This window comes from Cherax quadricarinatus, chromosome 50, assembly GCF_038502225.1.
Source record: "Cherax quadricarinatus isolate ZL_2023a chromosome 50, ASM3850222v1, whole genome shotgun sequence".
In the NCBI taxonomy this organism is placed as follows: Eukaryota; Metazoa; Arthropoda; class Malacostraca; order Decapoda; family Parastacidae; genus Cherax; species Cherax quadricarinatus.
The window spans coordinates 21068249-21095755 of NC_091341.1; the positions used below are offsets into that span (position 1 = coordinate 21068249).

The 27507-nt window shown below is 39.0% G+C and overlaps 2 protein-coding genes across 7 annotated transcripts; one reads left to right on the top strand and one right to left on the bottom strand.

Moving 5' to 3' along the window:
* The first annotated feature begins 1345 nt into the window (after positions 1 to 1345).
* On the top strand, positions 1346 to 14746 carry Sf3b6 (splicing factor 3b subunit 6). Of its 2 annotated transcripts, none has more exons than XM_053785993.1 (5): positions 1346 to 1495; positions 10075 to 10202; positions 11327 to 11445; positions 11986 to 12115; positions 14486 to 14746. In XM_053785993.1, the coding sequence occupies exons 2-5, from the start codon at positions 10176 to 10178 to the stop codon at positions 14585 to 14587; spliced, it is 378 nt and encodes a 125-aa protein (XP_053641968.1). In that variant the 5' UTR covers positions 1346 to 1495; positions 10075 to 10175; the 3' UTR covers positions 14588 to 14746. The 2 variants fall into 2 exon arrangements, with proteins under 2 accessions (XP_053641968.1, XP_053641971.1); XM_053785996.1 differs by having other exon boundaries at positions 1425 to 1495; positions 10131 to 10202.
* A 2061-nt stretch (positions 14747 to 16807) lies between these two features.
* On the bottom strand, positions 16808 to 26853 carry LOC128695417 (recQ-mediated genome instability protein 2). 5 transcript variants are annotated; one of them, XM_053785997.2, is made up of 5 exons: positions 26711 to 26853; positions 24992 to 25094; positions 21433 to 21542; positions 19714 to 19795; positions 16808 to 17772 (listed from the first exon to the last, which is right to left on the bottom strand). In XM_053785997.2, exons 2-5 carry the CDS (start codon positions 25062 to 25064, stop codon positions 17603 to 17605), a joined length of 435 nt encoding a protein of 144 aa, XP_053641972.1. In that variant the 5' UTR covers positions 25065 to 25094; positions 26711 to 26853; the 3' UTR covers positions 16808 to 17602. The 5 variants fall into 5 exon arrangements, with proteins under 5 accessions (XP_053641972.1, XP_053641976.1, XP_053641973.1 ...); XM_053786001.2 differs by having other exon boundaries at positions 21445 to 21542; positions 26711 to 26845; XM_053785998.2 differs by having other exon boundaries at positions 26667 to 26712.
* Between the last annotated feature and the right edge of the window lie 654 nt (positions 26854 to 27507).

Sequence of the window (27507 nt, forward strand, 5' to 3'; positions counted from 1 at the left end):
GTCTGTCAGGTCCGACCGTTTTCTCCCTCGGCGTTGCTCACAAGTCGCCGCCATATGACCCGTTGCACCACACAGTCGGCATGTCCGAACCTGCCCTGGGTAGATTATGTAGACTTGCGTCCGAAAATCCTCCAACATGACAAACGAGGGAATTGGACGTCTCAGTGTTATTTTCATCGAGAAAGATCCCTCGAGCATGCCAGCATAAAAGCCCTGGGACCAACACCCTATGTTGACAGCTTGTATGGTGCCGTAGCACCCAAATGTCCGACGAATGTCCACCTCGTCTGCCTCGAAGGGTACATTACGAAGACAAACCCACGTATAACACGCCGAGACATCACGCAGGCACACCTCAAGAGCAGTGTTTATGACAATCCGTTTTTCTTGATAGGTCTCCACAGCTCTCACATAAGCAGCAGACAACACAAATTTTACAAAAATTCTTGCGTTGCCGCTCAAGGAAATCCCATATAAATCCTCACTTGGGATCCCATACATCCCATATTACAAGAGGCAGAATGACGTCAGCGGTGTCCTGGTATATTGCACCTTTCAACAATTCCACACAGACAGTGTTGACTCTTCGCCTGCGCTCCGCCATCTTGAGAAAATTAAACTTCTCAAAACAGACACCAGAGGGCACCAGCCGCACGCTCTGCGTCCACCCTCACCAACAGCTGGGTGAGAACTAAACCATCTTGTTATTGGCTGGAACCTGGTTACTGGTTGAACGACGGGGCCCCATCGTCAACCCTCAGTCACCTGGTTCGCTGGTTGGGGGAGATAGCCTGTAAATGAGGGTGTGTACATGCCCCGAATAAAGGTTACGTACTCTTTGCATGCCACAATGACCATAATTTTTAAAGGGGTGGACCAGTAAGCCAGAGGAAGGCCTCGGTCAGATGACCAAAACTCCAAAGGAAACACTTGTCCTGCTTCCTGACGAACCATACCTAACCTGTAAATTAATACAGAGATTTAGATTAGTATTTGCATTTTATTTTGAGTAACATTCGTAATAATCTCCACAAGTGCTATAGTGAATTGTCTTACTGAAACATCCAATAAATAATTTTTGCAAAAAACTCCAACGGTAGTCATAAGTATTTCAATATCACCGTTTCCTAATTAATTGTAAGCCATACTATATATAAATAGTTTATTATTTATAATTTAACACATATATAATACAAGTTATTTCAACATGTATTGTATATAACAGATATGGGGTGACACTTGAGATTATGTTTAAAGTCCATAGTTATGCCAACCCAAAGTACCTTCAGATGCTTACAACCCTGCAATATTTTTTTTCAAACTGTATGTGATTATATTATTTAATAGGTCTTCATACAATGGGAACAAAATAGATTATAATAAGTATCGAACTAATTTTTGCCAAAGAAAACGTGAGTGTTGTCATAGTAGTTAAAGCGACCCGCGAGAGCGAGACCAAAACAACACAGAGTGACGACGCTGGGACGTGTAGAAAGTAAGTAAGTTTATTCAGGTATACACAAATACAGTTACATAGAATTATCATACATAGCAGCATCTGTGTAGAGAACCTAGGATAACCCAAAAAAGTCAGACAGAGTGACTTATTTCCATCTGCAGCCACCAGCAGGAGGACTCGAAGTTAGTTGCATTTATTCTCGAGAACGTCTGCAATTATTAGGAGACCAGCAGGAGGAAGTTAGCTGCACTTATTCTTCAGAAGAATCTCTGCAGCCACCAGGAGACCAGCAGGAAACTTGACGTTAGTAAGTTTATTTAGGTACAGGTACACATAAGTACAGTTATCATACCTAATAGCATATGTAAATTACCTAGGATAACCCCAAAAAGTCAGACAAAGTGACTTATTTCCATTGAAGTCCTTGGACGTTTGTTTGCAGTAACTAGGACCAGCAGGAAACATGACATAACCTGCACTTATTCTGAAGAAAGTTTGTTTGTAGCCACCAGGATGTATCCTGAAGAGAGGAGAAACCTCTCGATAAATTGCAGGTAGTTTTAGTTGGTTATGGGTAGTTTAAGTAGGTATGTTTTTGTTCAGGTTCATTACTCGAGTTTATTTTTTTACAATTGCCTTGTACAGCAACTTATAGGTTAATTAATATAACATAATCCAGAGAATTCAAACTGATTTAACAGTTCCGTTGGATTATTATTATTATAATCAAAAAGAAGTGCTAAGCCAGAAGGGCTATACAGCGCTGCAGGGTAGGAAGGAAGCAAGGGCATCAGGTGGCAAAAGGGAGATGGATGAGTAATAGGTTACGGATAACAGCGGGGCAGTGGATGGTGAAAGGGTAAAGGGCAGCAAGAGACTGAACTAGAAAGGGCTGAGGGGAGTGCGAAAGGTATCATCATCAGAGTTTGTGGAGTAAATCAGTCGTTGTCAAGAAGTCAATGAGAGAGTCAAGATTAAAGGAGGGTCCATCAGCAAGAAGGGAAGGTAAAGAGAGAGTAGTAGAACGAAGACGACGTTGGAGGTAAATTCGTGCTCGTTGATAGAGAGGGCAGTCTAACAGAATGTGGCTAATCGATACTGGAACTTGACACTGCTCACAGAAAGGTACAGGGTGCCTCTCCATGAGATACCCGTGAGTAAGACGAGTGTGGCCAATGCGAAGGCGGGAGAGAGTGGTCTCCCAACCACGGCACTGATGACAAGAAGACGGCCAGAAACCTATGCTCGGTTTAATAGAATGAAGTTTGTTACCAAGCAGAGTTGACCAATGTTGTTGCCAACGGGCGTGAAGGTGGGTAGCTATTGCAGCAAAATAGTCCAGAAATGGAACACCTCTATAGGAAATTGGTAGGTCATGTACTGCTGACTGCGCAGCAGTGTCTGCCTGTTCATTGCCCTGTACGTCGACATGACCAGGGACCCAACAAAAAATAATATCTTTATGCTTCGTAGAGATACGGCGTAGCCAAAGTTGGTTACGGAGAACTAGGGGGTGAGATGTATCAAATTTTCGTATAGCCTGTAGAGCACTTAGGGAGTCTGAGATTACCACAAATGATGACACAGGCATAGATGCGATACGAATAAGTGCTGCAAGAATGGCATACAATTCAGCAGTAAAAATGCTAGCCGAAGATAGTAAATGCCCCCGCACGACGCTGTCTGGAAACACTGCTGCGAATCCGACGCCGTCTGAAGACTTAGAGCCATCTGTGTACACAGCGATGGCATGAGAATGGGAGTGGAAGTGATCAAGAAAAAGAGAGCGGGAAGCCACCGTAGGCAGTTGAGCTTTCGAGCATGGGAGTGAGAAAGAACAGACCCGAACAGCTGGAACTTCCCAGGGGGGTAGGGAAAAGTGAGATGCTACATGAACATATAAAGGTGGTAACTGAAGGGAAGACAAGAGTGAATGTAGGCGAAGAGAAAAGGGACGGAGCAAACAGGGGCGGCGAACGAATAAAGAATGTCTACTAATATCGGTGACCATTCTATAAATGGAAGGATTGTGGAGATCGTGAGAGCGTACATAGTAGTGAAGGTAATGGGCATCACGGCGATCAGACAAGGATGGAACATTCGCTTCTGCATAGAGGCTCTCAACAGGGGAAGAGCGAAAAGCACCAAGGCACAAACGTAATTCTTGGTGATGGATAGGGTTAAGGCTAGAGAGAGTAGCAGGAGAGGCCGCTGAATAAATGTTCCGTTGGAGCATACTTATATTACCTGACTATAAATTACTTATAATTATGGCATGGGTTGTGAATGTTGCACCAAGGAGAAGACTGGAGGCAGTGGAGATGTCATGTCTGATGGCAATGTGTGGTGTGAATATGATGCAGAGAATCCGTAGTTTGGAGATTAGGAGGTGTGGGATTACGAAAACTATTATCCAGAGGACTGAGGAGGGGTTATTGAGATGATTTGGACATGTAGAGAGGATGGAACAAAATAGAATGACTTTGAGAGTTTATAAATTTGTAGTGGAGGGAAGGCAGGGTAGGGGTCGGCCTAGGAAAGGTTGGAGGGGGAGGGTAAAGGTTTTATGTGCGAGAGGCTTGGACTTCCAGCAGGAATGCGTGAGCGTGTTAGATAAGAGTGAATGGAGACAAATGTTTTTTAGGACTTGACGTGCTGTTGGAGTGTAAGCAAGGTAACATGAAGGGATTCAAGGAAACCGGCAGGCCGGACCTGATTGCTGGAGATGGGAAGTACAGTGCCGACACTCTGAAGGAGGAGTGTTAATGTTGCAGTTTTATAATTGTAGTGTAAGCATCCCTCTGGCAAGACAGTGATTGAGTGAATGATGATGTAAGTTTCTCTTTTTCAGGCCACCCTGCCTTGGTGGGAAGTGGCCGATGTATTAATAAATAAAAAAAGTATATAAAATTAACATATCAGGCTACATGAATACAGGTCTCCCTCAACATTCACGTTTTCAGCTTTCGCGGGCTTCACACATTCGCGAATTCCCAGCCGCCAAATTCCCAGCCACCAAATTCCCAGCCACCAAATTCCCAGCCACCAAATTCCCAGCCGCCAAATCATATTCAAGTTTCCCGCCACCTGCGAGTCCCTACTACCCTCCCACCGACCCCCGCAACTGGCAGCCAGCCCTCCCACCACTCAGTGTGGTGAGTGTTTTGTTTGTTCATTATTTGCTATTAAACTGCAGTATAAATAATGTAAACCCATTCATGACTGCATATTGGAATGGCTATTCGGACAGGTATTAGACAGTGACATCATGTGTTTACTCTTGAACACAGCAAAGAATCAAACATTTCTGCTACTGCTAATAATAACAATAGTAATAATAATAATAATAACAATAATAATAATAATAATAAATACGATATAATTGAAGAAGGAAGTTGTACAAAAATACGAGGGAGTGGTTGACACATCGTCAGTGTGGCTTTGTTTATGCTGGAGTGAACATTAGTCTCCCTGCTCTTCCAAACATTTCACAATAATTCATTGTGTTTGGTACTTGTAGATTGAGTGCGACTGGAGTGGTAGAGGCAGTGGTTGAGGCAGCTGTTGAGGCAGCGATTGAGGCAGCTGTTGAGGCAGCGATTGTGGCAGTGGGTTAGGCAGCTGTTGAGGCAGCGATTGAGGCAGCTGTTGAGGCAGCGATTGTGGCAGTGGGTGAGGCAGCGATTGAGGCAGTGGGTTAGGCAGCTGTTGAGGCAGCGATTGAGGCAGCTGTTGAGGCAGTGGGTGAGGCAGCTGTTGAGGCAGTGGGTGAGGCAGCTGTTGAGGCAGCGATTGAGGCAGCTGTTGAGGCAGCTGTTGAGGCAGTGGGTGAGGCAGCTGTTGAGGCAGCGATTGAGGCAGCTGTTGAGGCAGTTGTTGAGGCAGTTGTTGAGGCAGCGATTGAGGCAGCTGTTGAGGCAGTGCATGAGGCAGCGATTGAGGCAGCGGTTGAGGCAGCGATTGAGGCAGCTGTTGAGGCAGCTATTGAGGCAGCTATTGAGGCAGCTGTTGAGGCAGCGATTGAGGCAGTGGGTGAGGCAGCTGTTGAGGAAGCGATTGAGGCAGCTGTTGAGGCAGCTGTTGAGGCAGCGATTGAGGCAGCGATTGAGGCAACTGTTGAAGCAGCGACTGAGGCAGTGGGTGAGGCAGCGATTGAGGCAGTGGTATTTAATAACATACATGTTATTAATAATAATAATACATGTTATTAATATGTACTATTATTATTTATAACATATATGTTATTAAATACCACTGCCTCAACCGCTGAATTATTGTGAAATGTTTGGAAGAGCAGGGAGACTAATGTTCACTCCAGCATAAACAAAGCCACACTGACGATGTGTCAACCACTCCCTCGTATTTTTGTACAATTTCCTTCTTCAATTATATCGTATTATTATTATTATTATTATTATTATTATTATTATTATTACTATTGTTATTATTAGCAGTAGCAGAAATGTTTGATTCTTTGCTGTGTTCAAGACTAAACACATGATGTCACCATCCAATACCTGTCCGAATAGCCATTCCAATATGCAGTCATGAATGGGTTTACATTATTTATACTGTAGTTTAATAGCAAATAATGAACAAACAAAACACTCACCACACTGAGTGGTGGGAGGGCTGGCTGCCAGTTGCGGGGGTCGGAGGGAGGGTAGTAGGGACTCGCAGTGGTTGGGGAAGTGGTGGAGGCATTGGTGGAGTCTGTGGTATTTAATAACATACATGTTATTAAAGCATAACATGTATATATTTAGTACAATTTACGACGTTTTCATGTATTTTATGATTGTTCATGGTTCAACAAGTTAAGGAAGCAGTATTGTATTATATTTCCCTACAATATATTGGGGCACCAAACATTCACGGTTTTTCAACATTCGCGAGGCTCTTGATCCCCTAACCCTCGCGAATGTTGAGGGAGACCTGTATATTAGTTAATTAAACCAAGACAAGAGGACAACTAAAGAAAAAGACATCTGGTAGCACAGGTAACACTGCTGCCTCTTCACAGGTTAAGAATAAGCAGAAATCTTCACCTCAGACTCACTCTGCCTTCCCTTTAATATTGACAAAAAAAAAAAATACTGATAGAAATACAGTGATCCCTCGCTTTTCGTAGTTCTCGGCAATCGTAGATTTCGCCAATCATAGGGATATTTTCGTGTAAACATGGGCTCGCTTTTCATAGGTTGACTCGCGAGTCGTAGTTCGTCCGGGACGCGTACCCACGGCTTGAGCCGTGGCGGCAGCCAGTCTAGCATTGTTTACCAGTGAGCGAAGGTCCCCAGCGAAATATTTCATAATACAGTGGACCCCCGCATAACGATGGCATCGCATAGCGATTTTTCCGCATAACGATTACTTTTATCGCAAAATTTTTGCCCCGCATACCGATTAAAAACCCGCATACCGATTTTCGTCCGAGACGCGTCCAATGTGCCCTCAGCCAGCCTCACATGTGCCGCTCCGTCCCATTGTTTACCAGCCAGCCTCCGCGGTAACATCCAAGCATACACTCGGAATATTTCGTATTATTACAGTATTTTCGGTGCTGTTTCTGGAAAATAAGTGACCATGGGCCCCAAGAAAGCTTCTAGTGCCAACCCTGTGGTAAAAAGGGTGAGAATTAGTATGGAAATTAAGAAAGATTTTGAAGGGTTTGGGGCTAACCCTGAGAAGCCTATGCCAGTTGTGGAATCCATTGTGCCTACTTCAAAGATTAAGGAAATGTGTGCAGAGTGGGTTGAACTGCAAACCTTTATAGATGAAAATCACCCTGACACAGCTGTTGCAAGCCGTGCTTGTGACTATTTCAATGACAATGTTATGGCCCATTTTAGGAAAGTCTTGAAGGAACGGGAGGTACAGAGCTCTATGGACAGATTTGTTGTGCGACAGAGGTCCAGTGACTCTCAAGCTGGTCCTAGTGGCATTAAAAGAAGAAGGGAAGTAACCCCAGAAAAGGACTTGCTACCTCAAGTCCTAATGGAAGGGGATTCCCCTTCTAAACAGTAAGAAGATAATGCTCTCCCCTCCTCCCATCCCATCAATCATCACCAGATCTTCAATAAAAGTAAGTGTCATGTAATTGTGCATGCCTTTTTCAGTTTGTGTGTATTAAAATTAACATTTCATGTGGTAAAAAAAAATTTTTTTCATACTTTTGGGCGTCTTGCACGGATTAATTTTATTTCCATTATTTCTTATGGGGAAAATTCATTCGCATAACGATTATTTCGCATAACGATGAGCCCTCTTGCACGGATTAAAATCGTTAACCGGGGGTCCACTGTATTCCATTTATTTTAGTGCTTGCAAGTACTAAATAAGCTACCATGGCTCCAAAGAAAGCTCCTAGTGCCAAGCCTGTGGTAAAGAAGGTGAGAAATACAATTGAATTTAAGAAAACCATCATTGAACAATATGAAAGTGGTACAAGTATGGCCGAACTGGCCAAGATGTATAAGAAATCCTACACAACCTTATGTTCCATAGTGGCCAAGAAAAAGGAAATCAAGGATGCTGTTGTTGCAAAGGGAGTAACTATGCTGACAAAAATGAGATCACCAGTACTCGAAGAGGTTGAGAAGTTATTGGTGTGAATAAATGAGAAACAATTAGCAGGAGATACTCTTATGACTTCAATTATTTGTGAAAAGGCTAGGCAGTTGCATGACGATTTGGTAAAGAAATTGCCTGCAACTAGTGGTGATGTGAGTGAATTTAAGGCCAGCAAAGGCTGGTTTGAGAGATTTAAGAACCGTACTGACATACACAGTGTGGTAAGGCATGGTGAGGCTGCCAGTTCGGACCACAAGGCGGCTGAAAAATATGTGCGTGAATTCCAGGAGTACATAAGGCTGAAGGACTGAAATCTGAACAAGTGTTCAATTGTGATGAAACAGGCCTCTTTTGGAAGAAAATGCCAAAGAGGACCTTCATTACACAAGAGGAAAAGGCAATGCCAGGACACAAGCCTATGAAAGACAGGCTGACGCTAATGTTCTGTGCTAATGCTAGTGGGGATTTCAAAGTGAAGCCATTACTAGTGTACCATTCTGAAAATCCCAGAGTGTTCAGGAAAAACAATGTTATGAAGAGTAAATTGTGTTTTTTTTTTTAAATCTAATAGTAAGGCATGAGTCACGAGGGAAATTTTCGTTGAGTGGTTCAATGAAGTGTTTGGCCCTAGTGTGAAAGAGTATCTCCTGGAAAAGAAATTGGATCTCAAGTGCCTGCTAGTAATGGACAATGCACCTGCTCATCCTCCAAACTTGGATGACCTAATTTTCGAGGAGTTTGGGTTCATCACAGTAAAGTTCTTGCCCCCGAATACCACTCCTCTCCTCCAGCCCATGGACCAGCAGGTCATTGCAAACTTTAAAAAACTCTACCCAAAAGCAATGTTTCACAGGTGCTTGACTGTGACCACAGACACTCACTTGACCCCTAAGGGAATTTTGGAGAGAACACTTCAGCGTCCTCCATTGCATAACCCTTATAGGTATGGCTTGGGAGGGAGTGACTACCAGGACTTTGAACTCTGCCTGGAGAAAATTGTGGCCAGATTGTGTCGACAAGAGGGATTTTGAAGGGTTTGGGACTGACCCTGATGAGCCTATGTCTGTTGTAAAATCAATTGTGGCACTGGGAGTTCCATGGGGTTGGATGTGAGTTTGGAGGATGTGGAAGAATTGGTGGAAGACCACAACGAAGAGCTCACCACCGAGGAGCTGCAAGAGCTTCAGCAGGAAGAGCAACAGATCGCAGCTCAGAATCTTGCTGCAGAGGAGGAGGAAGAGAGATGGAAGAAGGTGCCTTCTTCAGAAATTAAGGAGATTTTTGCAATGTGGGGTAAGATGGAAAGATTTATGGAGAAACATCACCCTAACAAGGTTGTTGCAAGCCATGTTGGCAACATGTACAGTGACAAAGTCTTGTGCCATTTTAGGGAAGTGTTAAAGAGATGCCAGAAACAGAGCTCTCTGGACAGTTATTTTGCGAGACAGGACTCCAGTGACTCTCAAGGTGGTCCTAGTGGCATTAAGAAACAGAGAAGAGAAGCAACCCCAGAAAAGCAATTGGTACCTGAGGTGTTGCTGGAAGGAGATTCCCCTTCCAAACTATAAACAATCCACTCTCTCTCCTCCTCCAGTCTCCCATACACTAAGAAGAATCTCCAATAAAGGTAAGTGTTATGCTGTTAACGTTTCATTCATCATTTCCCATTGTATTGTTTATGTACTACATGTATATTTCATGTAAAAAAAATTTTTGTTTTAATACTTCTGGGTGTCAGGAATGGATTAATTGTATTTACATTATTTCTTATGGGGAAAATTGATTCGCAAATCGTAAATTTCGTTTATAGTAGCTCCCCCAGGAACGGATTAATTACAAAAAACGAGGGACCACTGTATATCAGTTACATGACTGCATCAGCTACATAGTTATATATCTTCTTTGATCACTGTTACTTGTATTAAAGCAAAAATAAATACATAATGTATTGTACACGAATATCAGTGACATGCATAATTTATCGGTTATATAAATACCTAGGCATAATTATGAATGCCATTTAATCCTCTACCACATATCAGGAAGAAGCCACCTCAGGAGGAAACAGAAACCTATAATTTGCCTCATTTATCATCAGGAAGGTACCCTCAAGCATATATAAAGCAGCTGAGGGCCCTCAAAGATGGCTCTTGCTCAGAAGCGGACACATGTGAGTTTTTATGTTTGAGATTTGTTAGATTATAGATTGTTCATACAGATTTAACTCTTTTGTGACTATAATATAGATTGTCTACATTTATTTTGGTGATAAGCTTGATAAAAGTAATTTTATGGACAAAAGATACATGCACCTTATTCAACTTAAATCTACTGATATTTTTGAAGATTGCTCTTAAATTTCTAGTTATTGTTATGAAGATTTAATCTCGGATAATACAACAAAGTCAAATATGATTTATTTTCATTGAGGCCTCTCCAAGAGCAGCTTTGATGCTGGTAAAAGATTCTTTAAGGAACTGGAGTTACCTTTCCCTTCCTTATATCATTCTTGATTGCCTCCCATTTCCCAGATGTATGACCCTCCTTTGTTTTAGCCCTGCCCCATAAATTTAATAGTAATTTCCATTAGGTTTAATTGTAGATTTTTTATGAATTGTTTTAAATTTTAAAAGTGGTTACAATAATCACACGATTATTATTTACTAGTAAAGCAGTAAAATTTTATGAACTGTAGCCTTTTTTTAATCTCCCAGCTAAATTTTAGAATAATTATTAAATTAGTCAGAGTTTTTTAAGCAGTACATTAGTTGCATAATTTCCCTTTTGCTTTTCTAAACACTTCTTCCTTACCTTCTTGGTGTTCTGAGTGGGACACCAAATGACAATTCTTTTATTTCACACTGGAATAAAAGAATTGTCATTTAGGAAGATAGTCACTGATGCTAGTGGGGTGTAAGTGAGTTGCTGTGCCCAGGCTTTCTGCAGTGATATTCATCTTTCTAGTTATTTACCCAAATTGGGGCAGTACAGTATATCAGTGATAGCTTTTCCAGATTCTGCTGTACTGTACTTTGTTACTATAATATCAATTTCTTTGTGATGTCTTCCAAACTGTTTATTTTATCCTGATACTAACTACATTAGGCTTGAAACAAATGCATTAAGTATAACCAATATACTGTTTTTTTTTTTTAAGATTAGAATGTTGTATGTCATTTCATGAAACTGTGTATTGGGGCATATACATTTACTGGCTTAATGTGATGTTAAACATTTATAACAAAGCATGAAATTTGTATCTTATGTATTTTCTTGGAATATTGGCACTTCTAGGTCCGGCTGCCCCCAGAAGTGAATCGTATCTTGTACGTGCGCAATTTACCATACAAAATAACTGGAGAGGAGATGTATGATATCTTTGGGAAATATGGAGCCATTAGACAAATCAGAGTGTAAGAATAATATTTTTTGTCTATTGTATGTGTCTGTCTATCAGGTTTTCATCTTGTATCATTCCATTTGTATTGTCTTAAAATTATAACTTTGATTAATAAAAAAGACTGACAATGTGTAAAGCAATTGAGCCAACTGCTTGATGAATGGGAAGGCCAAAATCAATTTAATGAAGGAGATTGAGAACAAAGTATTTGAAAGGTGTTGGTATGGAGCAGTTTAAAGATTTATGGAACTGTGTAAAGATGCATAGATGAAAGGCTTGATGAGGGCTTGTGGTAATTGGTGTACCCAGCATGCACTGGTACTGGCTCATACAAAAGACAGTTTGTTAGTGTCTCTTATTATTGTTATTATGCCATTCCCAGGTTTTCCAAGTAAAAGTGCCATCTCTACCCCTTCTCCCTTTCACATTAGTGTAATTTTTGCATTCAACAACAAACCAGTATTACTGGATAAACATAAATAATAGATTAATGTAAGTGCATATTAAAATTTAAATATAAACGACACTAACAGTGCATCCCTATTTATTTCAGTGGCAACACTCCTGAGACACGTGGTACAGCGTTTGTTGTATTTGAGGATATTTTTGATGCTAAGAACGCTTGTGATCACCTTTCTGGCTTCAATGTTTGTGGCAGGTACTTGGTTGTCCTTTATTACCAGGTAAGATATATTACTTTTACATTATTACTTCAGGAGTAGAATACAGATTAAAGTGAAAGCCATGACAATAAGAAAAAGGTTTCATATGAAAATTTTCATGTACTTGTCACATATCACTGCATTGATGTGAATAGTTAGCAGGAGAGTAGGTACCCCTTTACTGTACCTAGAGTAGTGGTTAATTAAACAAATGATGTCAGTAAACAAGTTTATTGCCTGCTTTTTAGAGAGATAGGGCTAATACCACTAAGCAACTCCTGGAAATTTTAAAATTGACTTGTCTTTACTTCAATATTTCTCAAAGTAAGTCTTACTTATTTTGATTGTAGCCAAATGGTTCTAGGCTTTGTTTCTTGACAAATAGTGTCTGGTTATCTCCATTATTGAAATTTATTATTAGTTACAAATATTTGTACGTACTATACTGTAATTCTTTGTGTGAATAATAATCCATAGGTAAGTATATGTTATAGAATATGAAATGTAGTTTCAAATTATTAATATGATTGGTCAGTAGGTGAGTTAGTTATTTAAGATTGCACAAAAGTGAGATTAAGAGCTCATGCATTTATTTTACATAATAAAAACCGTTAAGAAAAGCTTCGTAAGCTCATTCCAACAATTGATTCCTGCAATACCTTAGTTAATTTATAGATGCATAATTTATTTAGTAAGTAAGGAACTGGGTGAAGTTTTTGCCAGTGGTCAGAACTTTCATTGGGTCAGTTTTTATAATACAATACCAGTAAGTGATAATAATATAGTAATTAGTTGATTACAAGATAAGTACTGTATTGTAACTACAGTTATAATTTGTTAGTTATAGCTTAATATCCCTTCAGTGAGGTCATCTTGATGCTGGTGAAAGGCTTCTGGTCCACGGCATTAGAGCTATCCTCTTCCTCTGAAAATAGTTTGATTTCCTCCTATTTCTTAGTTGCTGTTTAAACTTACTGAGTTAAGCATTTCCATGTGAGTATAATAATGATACTGATTAAGGGATGGGGCAATACTACAATTTTTTCCTGATACTAATCCTCAATTTTCGGCCAATACCGATATCATCATAACTGGCCAATACCCACTTATACCAGTAGATACACCATCAAAATTAGTAAATATTCACCTATACCAGTACTGTGGCACACTCCTAATATTTTTTTATGTATTAGATATTGAGTTGCATTAGTTGTGGTGTTTTATTGAGTATTCTATCATAATGAATTATTATTAATTTAAATGCTTTCAGGTATGTGCTCATTTTCAAGGCAGAGTCTCTTAAGCTAATATTTGAGTTCATGTTGAGTAGGGATGGGACGATAATCAAAATTTTTGCTGATATCATTTATGTTTTAAACTAATACTGATACCATCAAAATTAGCCGATACTGTCACTCGGTTTCAAATTGATGCCAATACCATCAGAGTCAGTCAATAGCAATACTTTGGCACATCCTTGGTTAAAATATTTTATTTCACCATGCATATGTATGAATTATCATTAAGATTATTATTCATGAATTGCTTGTATTAAAATGGATTATGATGGTTACTAGTTTAATGCTTTCCTGGAATATAATAGTAATTTTTTTTTTTTTTTTTTTTTTTTCTCAACAAGTCGGCCGTCTCCCACCGAGGCAGGGTGACCCAAAAAAGAAAGAAAATCCCCAAAAAGAAAATACTTTCATCATCATTCAACACTTTCACCACACTCGCACATTATCACTGTTTTTGCAGAGGTGCTCAGAACACAACAGTCCAGAAGCATACACATATAAAGATACACAACATATCCCTCCAAACTGCCAATATCCCAAACCCCTCCTTTAAAGTGCAGGCATTGTACTTCCCATTTCCAGGACTCAAGTCCGACTATATGAAAATAACCGGTTTCCCTGAATCCCTTCACTAAATATTACCCTGCTCACACTCCAACAGATCGTCAGGTCCCAAGTACCATTCGTCTCCATTCACTCCTATCTAACACGCTCACGCACGCATGAGAAGTCAGCACAGATGCAATACATGTATAGGGGTTATCCAAAGTAAATGTTATATTAATGGGGTAGTGCCAAACCCTTTAGGGCTATACAACACCTGGGTAACAGTAGGCAATCTGGCTTAATCCAAAAAAGCAGAGGGTAGCTCTTGATTCCCCTGGACCAAGAGCCTTTCACCAGTGTCAAAGCACTTCCCATGAGGGGTCAAAATGAGTACAATACATAAATTTTAAAAGCACTAATTAGGAGAGACTGAAAAGTTTAATTTGTTTTCTGTGAAGATTTTAAAAGTTAGGTAATTTAATTACTTTATTATTTGTTTCACTGTAATATACTGTACTGTATAAATAATATACTCTTTCCTTCACAGTCCAACAAAGCTTTCAAGAAAATGGATGCAGAAAAGAAGCAGGCAGAGCTTGATCGTGTGAAAACGAAGTATGGTATCAACACGGAGGATTTGAAAAAATAATATTGCAGAGAACCTTGAATTTTTTTTTATATATTCAGATACATAATTTAAAGTATTAGAATTTCATATTGCAAAAACACATGGACAAGAAGCATTCTTTTATATGAATTTTGAAGTACTACTTGATCAACTCTTGATAATAAAGATATAATATTGTAATTCTTTGTGATTTATAAATTTAACCCTTAAACTATAGCCTTTAGGGAGCTTTCCCCCCATGCTCATTTTTTTATGTTAGCAAATCTTTTTGTGCTTGGTAGGGTACTGTTGTTATAAAATTAATTATCTCTATGTACAGTATATATTATCAGTTATATCTCTATTCCAAAGAGTACCTTTCAACTATTTTGAGGCATTCCCAGTAGTTTAGATGTTTTGATTAAATATTGACAGTCGACGACCTCAGGACGTTATTCAGGTCTGATACCTTGTGCACTGAAAAGCGTTGTGAGCACAGAACATTTATAGCATAATAGCAAATTTGACATGAATAGTACCCTAACTTGCATATAAGTTTTCTTGCTTTGAGATTTTCATTCTTTCCATATCTAAACATTTGGAGTTTGTCACCATTGAGCACCATGATTTTTTCTTGACCACTTGAAGAATAATTTTTTGGTGTCTTGTGAGCAACAGTCATGCTTGATTTGGTAACATCCACAAAGAATGATGTGAAACTACGGTTAGTGTTTTATTTATGTTTACTGAGAAACTGTAAGGGTGCCAGAAGCATGACTTGAAGTACCAAAGTTTTTCTTTGCTGAAACTGGATTTTGTATTGTTTATTGCCACTCTTTGTGATGTGTTAGAAATTTGGATTTCCATTAACCTACTTTTTTTATATAAAACTTGTGACCTACCTTAATGAGTTATCACTCCATGGTTGCATTTATGAAATGTCCTTTGCAAAGCCCATGTAGATCAAATCTGCATTTTCTTCTCTTCCAAAGCTTCAGTGATTTATGTTGTAACAACCTACTAGCTGTGAAGGTCATGATCTTAGTTCTCTAAAGCCACGTTGACTTTGAATTGGGTTCAAGTGTTGCATTCATGCGCATGTTGTCTTGTTTTGAACTGTAGTATTTGTGCTAGTGCCCAGTTTAGAATTTGCAGGGTGGGCTGAATCAGAGGAAAAAAGTTATCTAGTTTCATGTTGATACTATTACTGAATAGATTAATATTGTTCTTTCAGCATTTTACTATCATTAGTGTATGAATCTCTAGAAGTTTGATGGGTTTCACACATCCAAATGGGTTTTCTTTCTGGCATTTTCTTCTTATAAATGTCACTGTTCACCAGACTAGAGCAATACTTGGCTCAGTTATAGTAATATGGAACTTAATTAAACCAGAAGTGAAAAAAAAGATTTCTGGGTAGAAATGAGAAGGCAAGGCAGCATGTTTATATTAAAGATAATGACTTTATGCCAAACAGTTAAATAATGAAGTATCAAGGTTGCATTAAAATTGTCATTAAGGCCTCGTGTAGATTAGTACAGTGTGGTTCCAGTCTTCCCCCTCACAGTACACTATAAAGGCACCAGAAATCATACACAGAAAAATGAAAGTCAAACTTTGTATCAGGAATATTTTCTACCAAAATAAAGAACAATGAATTTGAATTCTTTAGAAAGATGTAGAATAAGGAATAGAAAAAATTAACAAAAAAAGGCACAATACCATGACTAGAGCAATACGCAAAAAACCCACACATAGAAGAGAGGAGCTTACGATGACATTTCAGTCCAACTTGGACTATTTACAAAGTCACACTAATGAAAAGGAGAGGAGGAGGAAGTATATATAGGCCAGGAGATGGTAGTAGTAGTAGTAGTGGAGGTAGAAAATAGTAATGGAGTCAGTTAAATACAGTGGACCCCCGCATAACGATCACCTCCGAATGCGACCAATTATGTAAGTGTATTTATGTAAGTGCGTTTGTACGTGTATGTTTGGGGGTCTGAAATGGACTAATCTACTTCACAATATTCCTTATGGGAACAAATTCGGTCAGTACTGGCACCTGAACATACTTCTGGAGTGAAAAAATATCGTTAACCGGGGGTCCACTGTATTAAGAAAGAGGAGCACAAAAGTAGTGTTAGGCTTGCCAGCATCAACAATGCTCTTTTCTGTCACATCAGAGATCACAGTCATTCTATTGACTGGTCTTTTGCTAAAATTGTCTACCCTACTTCCAACTTTTTCAGTCGCCGTCTGGTAGAATCCTTCCTTATACACAACCTTCCTTGTATGAATCTTAGTCCTGGCTTCATCTCTGTAGATGCCTTCCTTTCCCACTACATTGTAAAATGCTCCAAACTTCATAACACCCGTGACTTAACCTAATTCCTTTTTCTTCTCTCTCTTTCCTCTTTCTCCTTTGGGTTGTCTTTCTTTGCCTTGGGTATTTGTTCCTTCATTATTTTTCCTACTCTCTGTGGGCCCCTAGCTCCCTTGCAGTGCTCCTCTTTCTTAGTATTTGACTGGCTCTACTACTACTACCACCACCTGGCCTATATATACTCCCTCCTTCTCTCCTTTTCACTAGTGTAAGGAATAGAAAGATGTAGAATGAGGGTTTAGTGCTTAGTTTTGATTATAATAAGTGTAGAATGAGAGATGTAATTAAAGTGTATGAATTTGAGATGGAAATAAATAAAATGGATAAGATGGAAATGCTGAAAATATCTAACCAATAGAGAATCTTTAACCGTGGATGTACCTGGTGGCAATAACACTGGTCCGAGTTGGTCCACAACAAATTATTGCCTGTCAAACCATGCTTAGGTTCTGCCCCTCTTCCTACCACTGTCATGTTTGGGTGCATGCACTTAAACAATGGTAAAAGAAAACAAATGGTTTTATATTTTCTTTATAAAACTAGTTTGCACAGAGCTAAATTTGTAATATTTAACAACAGATCACTGCTAAATTATGGCAGACAATTTATTGTTTACAAACAAGTCCTTTTACACCTAACTTAGTAAATAAAATTTCTAAGTAGCTAATATGTCACCTGCACATGCTTGGATTCTGTTTCAATAGCATTTTTATTTCAGCAACTTCATGTTTCCATGTAGATTGATGGACAGTGTTGGTGGAAAGGTCAGCCATCTTGATTGCTTGTACTACTCTGGTATTACCAACCTGCTCAATTTCCCCAACCACCATTACATACTGACCTGGAGAAATATGCAGGAACAGTCATCAAAGAACTTCACATTGCAGTATCACATGTAAAGAAAAATTATATGGAACAGTGCTAGACTGTCTTCCACTGATCCCCTTCACCTTGTAACCCTCCTTCCTTTTTCGGTTATTAAACACATTTAGATTTACACTTGCTCTACAATGGTCCATTACCTTATCAAGTATACAGAGCTGCATCAGTAGTGTGTAGGCACAACACTTCACTTTTGCACTCATACACTTCATTCTCCACCTATCTGAATTGTCAGTTCAACTTTATTTCATATATACATGAGACTTATAATTTTGTTTAGTTGAGGAAAGGAGATAGGCAGTGAGTAATGCATTACTGAAGGATATGGCTGGTACATTTACTGTGACACAATCCACTACACTGTGCTTTAGTGTTCAAGAATAGAGGATGTCCAGGAAGGAAACCCTTAAATACAGAAGCTTCACTGTATAGGAGCAATGACATGTTACTGTAGTCACTTTTTTTTTTTTTTTTTTTAACAAGTTGGCCGTCTCCCACCGAGGCAGGGTGACCCAAAAAGAAAATACTTTCATCATTCATTCAACACTTTCACCTCACTCACACATAATCACTGTTTTTGCAGAGGTGCTCAGAGTACAACAGTTTAGAAGCATAATACGTATAAAGATACACAACATATCCCTCCAAACTGCCAATATCCCAAACCCCTCCTTTAAAGTGCAGGCACTGTACTTCCCATTTCCAGGACTCAAGGCCGGCTATATAAAAATAACCGGTTTCCCTGGATCCCTTCACTAAATATTACCCTGCTCACACACCAACAGCTCATCAGGTCCCAAATACCATTCGTCTCCATTCACTCCTATCTAACACGCTCGCGCATATAACTACTAAATACAGTATTTTTATGATAGTGATGATATATATGATCTGTTGGAGTGTGAGCAGGGTAATATTTAGTGAAGGGATTCAGGGAAACCGGTTATTTTTATATAGCCGGACTTGAGTCCTGGAAATGGGAAGTACAATGCCTGCACTCTAAAGGAGGGGTTTTGGGATATTAGCAGTTTGGAGGGATATGTTGTGTATCTTTATACGTATATGCTTCTAAACTGTTGTACTCTGAGCACCTCTGCAAAAACAGTGATTATGTGTGAGTGAGGTGAAAGTGTTAAATGATGATGAAAGTATTTCCTTTTTTGGGGATTTTCTTTCTTTTGGGTCACCCTGGCTCGGTGGGAGACGGCCGACTTGTTGAAAAAAAAAAATATATATACAGGATTCAAGATTTATTTACCATTAGGATGGATCTTATTGGTAAAAGTACAGTAAATCCTCTCTCTATGCAATTGATGTAATGGGCCCATTTCAGCAAGTAATTCTTTGTGTAACATAAATTCTCTCTTATGTGAGGGATGCCACTGACAGTATTAAAGCTTCAGGGGAAAAAAAGTAGAGAATTTCATGCAATTTTAATATACTGTATAAGCCTGGATCATGCGAAAGAGAGGGACACCTACATTGTGAGAGTTTCCACTGTAAGTACTACAGTAGCCTGTAACCTGTGAGACCACTGAATTTCTGTAACTAATGTTTTGTTGTAAAGTAAAAGGGAGAGTAAAATATTACATGCCTGCACATTGGATAATGAAACTCAACAATGTTTCTGTCCAACTTGGACTGTTAACTAGTTAATTGTTCAAGTTGGACTGAAACGTTGTCATCATTCTCCTAAGTGAGGGTTATTTGTGTATTGTTACAGACACAGTATTGTGCCTTTTTATTCATTACATGCCTGAACAACAAATTGTTACAGGTTTCCAAATTTGTTACTAATACCATGTCCATATCCTCGGTATTATCAGTATACATATTTCATAATCCATCCTATTTCCATTATACTGTACAATCACAATATACTGTATTACCTACTACAAACCTTCTAAAATCCATGAGTTTCCACCAGGAATATTCTGACAGTTGGTAACAGTAATTTTAAAGCCTCCATCATCCAGGGTGACCTAAAAACAAAGTACAATATCAACACATTATTTGATAAAAAATAAACAGATGAGCTAAAGAACAGTAGTTTGTAATGAAAGCCATGAAGGGATTTTTCGTACTTGGCCTCAGTACAAATGTAGTATATGCAAAAAAATGCAGCATTCTTTAAAAACTTCAATGAGGTTAAGTTGTGGTAATCGATATACAGAAAGAAGACTATGGATACATTACCTTATTTCATTTGGGAAATATGTTGAAATTTTAGAAAATTAGTCTTAGTAATGGAACAGAATTACTGATATTTTTGTGAAAAAGAATGAATGGGTCAACTGCAAGAAATTGAAAGTCATGTTAAAGAAAATATTTGGAACCAATATTAACAGTACATCACTTCACAAAATTTTTAGATTAACCCTTAAACTGTCCAAACGTAGATCTACCTCCACGCGCGGGGGGCTCCGAACGTAAATCTATGTTTTTTACATGCTTTCAAATGGGGAAAATCAAGGATGGAGCACTACGCACGTGAACGTAGATCTACGTTTGGACAGTTTAAGGGTTAACATCTCATAGGAGGTACCTTGATGTCAATGAGGGGCTCTTTAGCCGAGGAATTGGATCTGTTTTCCCTTCCTTAGACTGACTCTAACTGCCTCTCATTTTCCAGATGATGTATTACCACTACATGTTTAGCACCAACAATAATAAATAATAGATACAAACAAGGCAAAAGTGAGTACAGTGGTACCTTGACTTACGAATGCCCCAACATGCGAGTTTTTCGAGTTACGAGCTGTTGCTTTGAGTTGCAAGCCAAAATCCGAGTTATGAGTGAGCTCTAGATGCGCCGCCACTAATTGGCGGCGTATCTGAAGTCAAATCCAACTCTGTACCCAGAGGAATGTCAGGTACTTCGTCCCATCCCATATGCTCTTCCAAGACATAAGTGGAAGGATAATACTCCCACACTAATACCAGACTGTAGTAAGGCACCTTGTCCCTTGTTTGGTTCCCATATAAATCCAGGGAAGAGGTAACCTCCATTTCAACACTCAAGAGTTTCTCCAGAAACATTAAGGTGGGTGGAGTAGTAATGGTGGTCAGTGGAGTAGTGATTGTGGTGGGTGGAGTATTCATAGTGGTAGGTGTAGTCATGAAGGTTGGTGGAGTAGTGATTGTGGTGGGTGGAGTAGTCATGGTGGTCAGTGGAGTAGTGACTGGTGGGTGGAGTACTGATAGTGGTGGATGGAGTAGTGATGGTGGTGGGTGGAGTAGTGAGGGTGGTGGGTGGAGTAGAGATGATGGTGGATGGAGTAGTGATAATGGTGGGAGGAGTAGATAAGGTTATGGGTGGAGTATACAATATTTCTTATTTATAAATACATTTTTCTTGTGTAAAACCCGTAACAAACAAATTGGGGTGGTTTTTTCGGGGCTGGAACGGATTAAAGGCATTTCATTTAATTTCAATGAGGAAAATTGTTTTGACATACGAGTAAATTGAGTTACGAGCTTGGTCAAGGAACGAACTAAACTCGTAAATCAAGGTACCACTGTATACAAAAATAAGGAGAGAACAAACATTGAAAAAGGAATAGCAGAAAGGCATGATGCAGCCCAGGTAATCAAACATGATTGTATACAAATTACTTAACTTGTAATTTACCTCATTCTTGTCTTGGCTGTATGAAACTACTTTTCCTTGAGCCCATATCAGATGCACACTGAAGGAGAAAGTGTCTTCACGGAAGCACCATTGGTCACCTGCAAATTACTGACATTACTTTCCTGTTTGACTAGAATTTGATTTTATGTATAGTTAGAAAAAAAATTTTCATGAAACACTCATAAAAATATTCTAAATAAATATCCTATGAAATTCAGTTATTAAATGAATTAGTACATATATGAAAGATTTTTACACCTCAAAAATTTTGTCAAAAATAGTTCATGAGAACATTCAAGAAGAGAACATTCAAAATTCACATTTAATTAAAATCTGATTACAACTTAACAGCAGTAATTTGGCTCGAGCAGAATTTTTTTTAAATTTCATTATATAAGAAGACATAAGAGTGTAAAACCTTGTCCTCCCAAGGAACATGCCTTTGAAAGGATTCTTAGACAGCAGATGTCCAACTAAACATGCTCTAACCAATTTTATCTTATATTCTCAGGAGCCTTTTCCATTCAATATATCAGCGTTAGTTGCCATATAATCCTCAATGGTAATGATTTCATAGGCTCACTGGTATGAGTGTACTTGCCAGGCCCACTGGCACATCAGTACATGTGCACGGTGCTGAGATGTCGCTGGTCCATTGGCCTGAAGCTCTGTTTTAAACAGAGGCACTTTCTAAGACACATCTCCACTGCAATCTCGGCAAATGTTGTAACTAAAGACCAAGGATGACTACAATGACTTTTCCCAAATCCCAAGATGTTCCAAACCCAGTATGATATGGACCTGTCATAATTTTTCCTTTCTACATTATTGGTTGTCTTTAGGAATAAAATTTTGTAGCAGTATTAAGTAGCAATGGAAATATTTGGCTAATAGTAAGAGAGAATCTACTACAATTCTCCAATTTTATTAGCTATGGTATGTGGTATCTGGTACAGTAAATTTATTCTGGTTTAATATTTTTCATGAATATAATATAAATTCATTAACACTTATGAATAAGATACTGAAAGTGACAAGTGACAGAATTTGAGCAATACGAAAGTTTCCAGTATTGTAATTCAAAACTAGCGAATCAGGATAGATCCTGCTTTATATATTGTACTCTTCTCTATTTAAAGCTCCTTGAAAATGGATAAAAAAATATTGAAATCCATCCAACTTGGGCCCAAATAATCCAATAGCTTCCTATTACAGGAAGACAACTGACTATGATATACATATATGTACATATAGATGAGCCTGGTCTATGGCCGGGCTCCAGGAGTAGAAAAAATCTCGGCATTCATCAAAGGTAAGGTATACAATTCTACACATTAGGCAAGAACAAACAAGCTACCCCTTCTTTTTTTTTGTATGCTCATTTTTACTGAAGAGAAAACAAAAACCTACTACAGTGCTATATGTCTGTTATAACATGTAGGGTACACATCAAAATAAACATTAGTTTTTGAAAATGATGACCCTTTGACTGTCGGTGTCGTATATATATGTCTTACGAGCCAGTATCGGTGACGTATTAATACACCAAAATTCTAGTGGCTTCAAATCAAGCGGGAGAAAGTTGGTAGACCCACATGTGAGAGAATGGGTCTGTGTGGTCAGTGTACGCAGTATAAAAAATATCCTGCAGCACAAAGTGTATAATGAGAAAAAAAAACTCTGTGTTTTTGGATTAAGACACCGACTTTGAGGTGTATTTTCATATAGTATTTATGGTTGTATTCTCGTTTTCTTGGTCTCATTTGATAGAATGGAAGACCTATTACAGAAATAGAGATGATTTTGATTGATTTTACGATGAAAAGGACCTTGAAATTGAGCTGAAGGTAACAGAAATGTTTGATTTTTGCCAATGTTCAAGAGTAAACAAATGACATCACCATCCAATAAGTGTCTGCCTAGCCATTCTAATATGCAATCACAAATGGGTTGACATTATTTATACAATTATTACAATAATGCAGTAGTCTGCATAACAGTATATCATCTATTTTTTGTGTGAATAAAAATTCAAAATAGAAAGCAAGAGTAATATCAGAGGGGCCTGGAGACATGACTAATGAACAGAGGTAATATTATTTTAGTGCCAGGAATTTCTGCATTGTTTATTCTGGACCCTATTTTGAAATAGGCATGTTTTTTAATTTGCGTGAAATTGCGCAAATTGCCGATTTCTGATCACTTTTTTGGGTAGTTGAAATCAGTAAATGGGTGGTTTCTTGTATTCAATCGATAGAACAAATGGAATTCTAAAAATAGGACTCAAAGTGGGCAAAATCGCTGATGCGCATATGTACTTCTGAGATTGCTAACTTTGTGAGAGCATAATTCCGTAAGTTTTCCATCAAATTTTGTACTTTTGGTGTCATTACCATTGGGAAAAGATTATCGTTTCATAAGAATTTTTTTTTTCTGAATATTTTGCGACACAGACACTTCAGGATCTTGGGTCTCAACGGTCAAAGGGTTAAAAATTAACCACATTTAGTATCATCCATTGCTGAACCTCATTTCAAGCAAATGATTTTTTTTAAGAATGACAGAGAACTGGAGGAACAAACTTGAAAGGCAACAATTTTTCCCCACTGAGTGACAAATGTCCTAAGTGGTTACTCTGTGTCATGTTCTCAAAACAAACAAAAAAAAAACATATGCAATGCATATAAGCTGCTGCTTCAACCCACAGATGCTTGTGAGAAAAATAATAAAAATTTGCGTCATCCTACCTTGGTAGGAGATGGCCGGTTTGTTAAAAAAAAAAAATAACGAAAATCCTAAGCACAAGGTATTAAAAGTTTTGTGGAAGATGTTAATGAAAGCAAAACATTCACTGCAATTGTACTCATCAGTGTTATGAGAGTTCCTCATAACACTGATGGAAATATAAAAATTATATTTTATTTTCTAGAAATGAAAGGCTATATTTTGTCTATTCCATGAATACTTCATAAGAAGTTATCATTATAGAAAAATATTTCCATGAAAACAAACTTTGCAAATAATTTACCTATATTTCTTTAAAAAACATTGCAAACATATCAAGTAAACTTGAAATTTGAATTACTAGATTGGCTTGCATAAATAACTGAAAATGTCACTGGAAATCAAGCTGTTTGCATATTTGAGTCATGCTTTGCAGGTACAGTAAAACTAAGTTTAATGTTAACCCTTAAACTGTCCAAACGTAGATCTACGTTCACTCGCGTAGCACTCCAAACATAGATCTATGTTTTTTACATATTTTCAAATGGAGAAAATCAAGGTGGGAGCACTATGCACGTAAATGCAGATCTACATTTGGACAGTTTAAGGGTTAAAGCTGCATACGGTGGTACCCCGAGTTTCGGCCATAATTCGTTCCAGAAGGCTGAGTGCCATTACCGAACGGATTTGTTCCCATAATGTAAGTTAGATTAGTCCATTTCAAATTCCCAAAAATACACTTACGTAAGTGTTTGAGTTGGGAGGTGTACGAAACTCAGGGTACCACTGTACTGTACAGTATTAGTGAAACTTTCACAATTACCTATATTTTGCAGTTGAAGAATATCTTGAGCATGGAGTTTGCGTGCTGGTTGGGCAAACTTGCCTCCTGACATGACTTGCTTATAATCTTACAAAATGAGCCTCTGAAAGATAAACAGCCAATAAAATGTGAATAAACAGTCTACACATATGCTGCTATGTATAATAATTTATATACATAATGTATTTATGTGTACCTACACCAGAATAAAAATTGAATTATAAATGGGACATGTGCAACATTTGGGTATCTTTATTCTGGATACCCAAATGTTGCACATGTGTCTCATTTATCAACCTATAAAATACTGCATAGTATTATCAAAGATAAATCATATTTAATAATGAAGCACAATTTTGCATTTTCAGAAACATGATAAAATTTACTGGAGACAATGGTTTAAACCACTATTAATCCTCACAAAGATATAAAGCATTAGGAAGAATTCTTAAACAAAAAAGTCAGGGATATAAAACTAACAGGAAAGCAACAAAGATTAAAGCAGTAAATACATAAACTAATACTCGGCTCTCACATTACGGTCCATGGTTCGAGCCCCAGTACAGGTGCAAAGATTAGGGTGTTTTTCCTAAAGACACCTGTCCATGTTCACCTAACAATAAAAGGTACCTGGGTGTGAGTCGCATCCTGGGGACAAAATGACCTAATTTGCCCAAAATGCTCTGCATAACAAGGGGATTTCTATATAGTATGTCACTGATGTCAGCCATGGTCTGTATAAGTTGAATCATGTACTTATAGAAATAAAGTTTATTAAAGGTTAAGATTTTTAACCCCTCCGAGGTTAAAAATCCGAACAAAATCGAGGAACTGTCTTATTTCTATTGGGGCCCTCAATCTTGTCCCCCAGGATGCCACCCACACCAGTTGACTAACACCCAGGAACCTACTTGCTTGCTAGGTGAACGAGACAGGTGTAATGAAACGCCCAATGTTTCCACCCTTCCCGGGAATCAAACCACAGACACACACTGCAAGGCAAGAGCGTTGCCTACCAGGCCATGGGCCACCTATTATTATTATTATAGTCATATGATGGCCCACAGCTGGAGCTTATGGTTGTAATTATAGCTATTAGGCAGTGTGTAGCAATTACTAAATTTCTTTCTTTTCAGCAGATGTTGTATAGCCCTTGTAGTTTAGCGCTTCTTTTTGATTATAATAATAATACTAATAATCTTTCTTTTCAGCAATATACAGTATAATATTTCCTCTGGGAAAGTCAACATTTAGTTAGGCCTATATCAGCTGGAGTTGACCTGTAATAAGTTTTTATTTAGGAATTCTGCATAATTTGAAGTTTTAACAAGGGTTTATTGGATTTAGCGTTTCTTTTTTATTATAATACAAGGGTTTATATATTATTACAATCATGGAAAACACTAAACCCGTAGGATTATACAGCGCATGTGGGGGGGGGGGACGGAAGGTACTCAGGCTCAGTTCAGGGAACCGGAGCACAGATCCAATTCCTTAGATCAAGAGCCCCTCACCAACGTCAAGAGGTTTATACAAATTTTGTAGAAATTATTGGATAGCCCAGTTCTCAGTATGACCTGTGTCTACGAGTTTGCTTATTTTGTTATTTTGTTACGTTTTGCCACTAATGTATGTCTATAATGTTGTATTCAATACAATCATCGTAAATATTCACATATCAATATGTAAACACTAGGCAATTTAAAATGCTCTTATTACTTTGTTGTTGTTGTTGTTGTTGTTGTTGTTTTAAGGGTTGTAAGAGTTGGAGGAGCTGCACAGATGATACCGCCGCAGCACCAGAGCCTCGCAGCATTGCACCGCCAGAGCCTCGTAGCACCAGAGCCTTGCAGCACCAGACCCTCGTAGCACCAGAGCCTTGCAGCACCAGACCCTTGCAGCACTGCAACACCAGAGCCTCGCAGCACTGCAACACCAGAGCCTTGCAGCACCACCACCAGAGCCTCGCAGCACTGCACCACCAGAGCTTCGCAGCACTGCACCACCAGAGCCTCGTACCACTGCACCACCAGAGCCTCGCAGCACCAGAGCCTTGCAGCACCAGAGCCTCACAGCACCACCACCACAGCCTTGCAGCACTGCACTACCACAACCTTGCAGCACTGCACCACCACAACTTTGCAGCACTGAACCACCAGAGCCTCGCAGCACTGCACCACTAGGGCTTCCCAGCACTGCACCACCAGAGCCTCGCAGCATTGCATCACCACAGCCTCGCAGCACTGCACCACCAGAGCCTCGCAGCAATGCACCACCATAGCCTTGCAGCACTGCACCACCACAGCCTCGCAGTACTGCACAACCAGAGCCTCGCAGCACTGCACCACCAGAGCCTTGCAGCACTGCACCACCAGAGCTTCACAGCACCGCACCACCAGAGCCTTGCAGCACTGCACCACCAGAGCTTCACAGCACCGCACCACCAGAGCCTCGTAGCACCGCACCACCACAGCCTCGCAGCACCAGAACCTCGCAGCGCCACCGCCTCGCGGCAC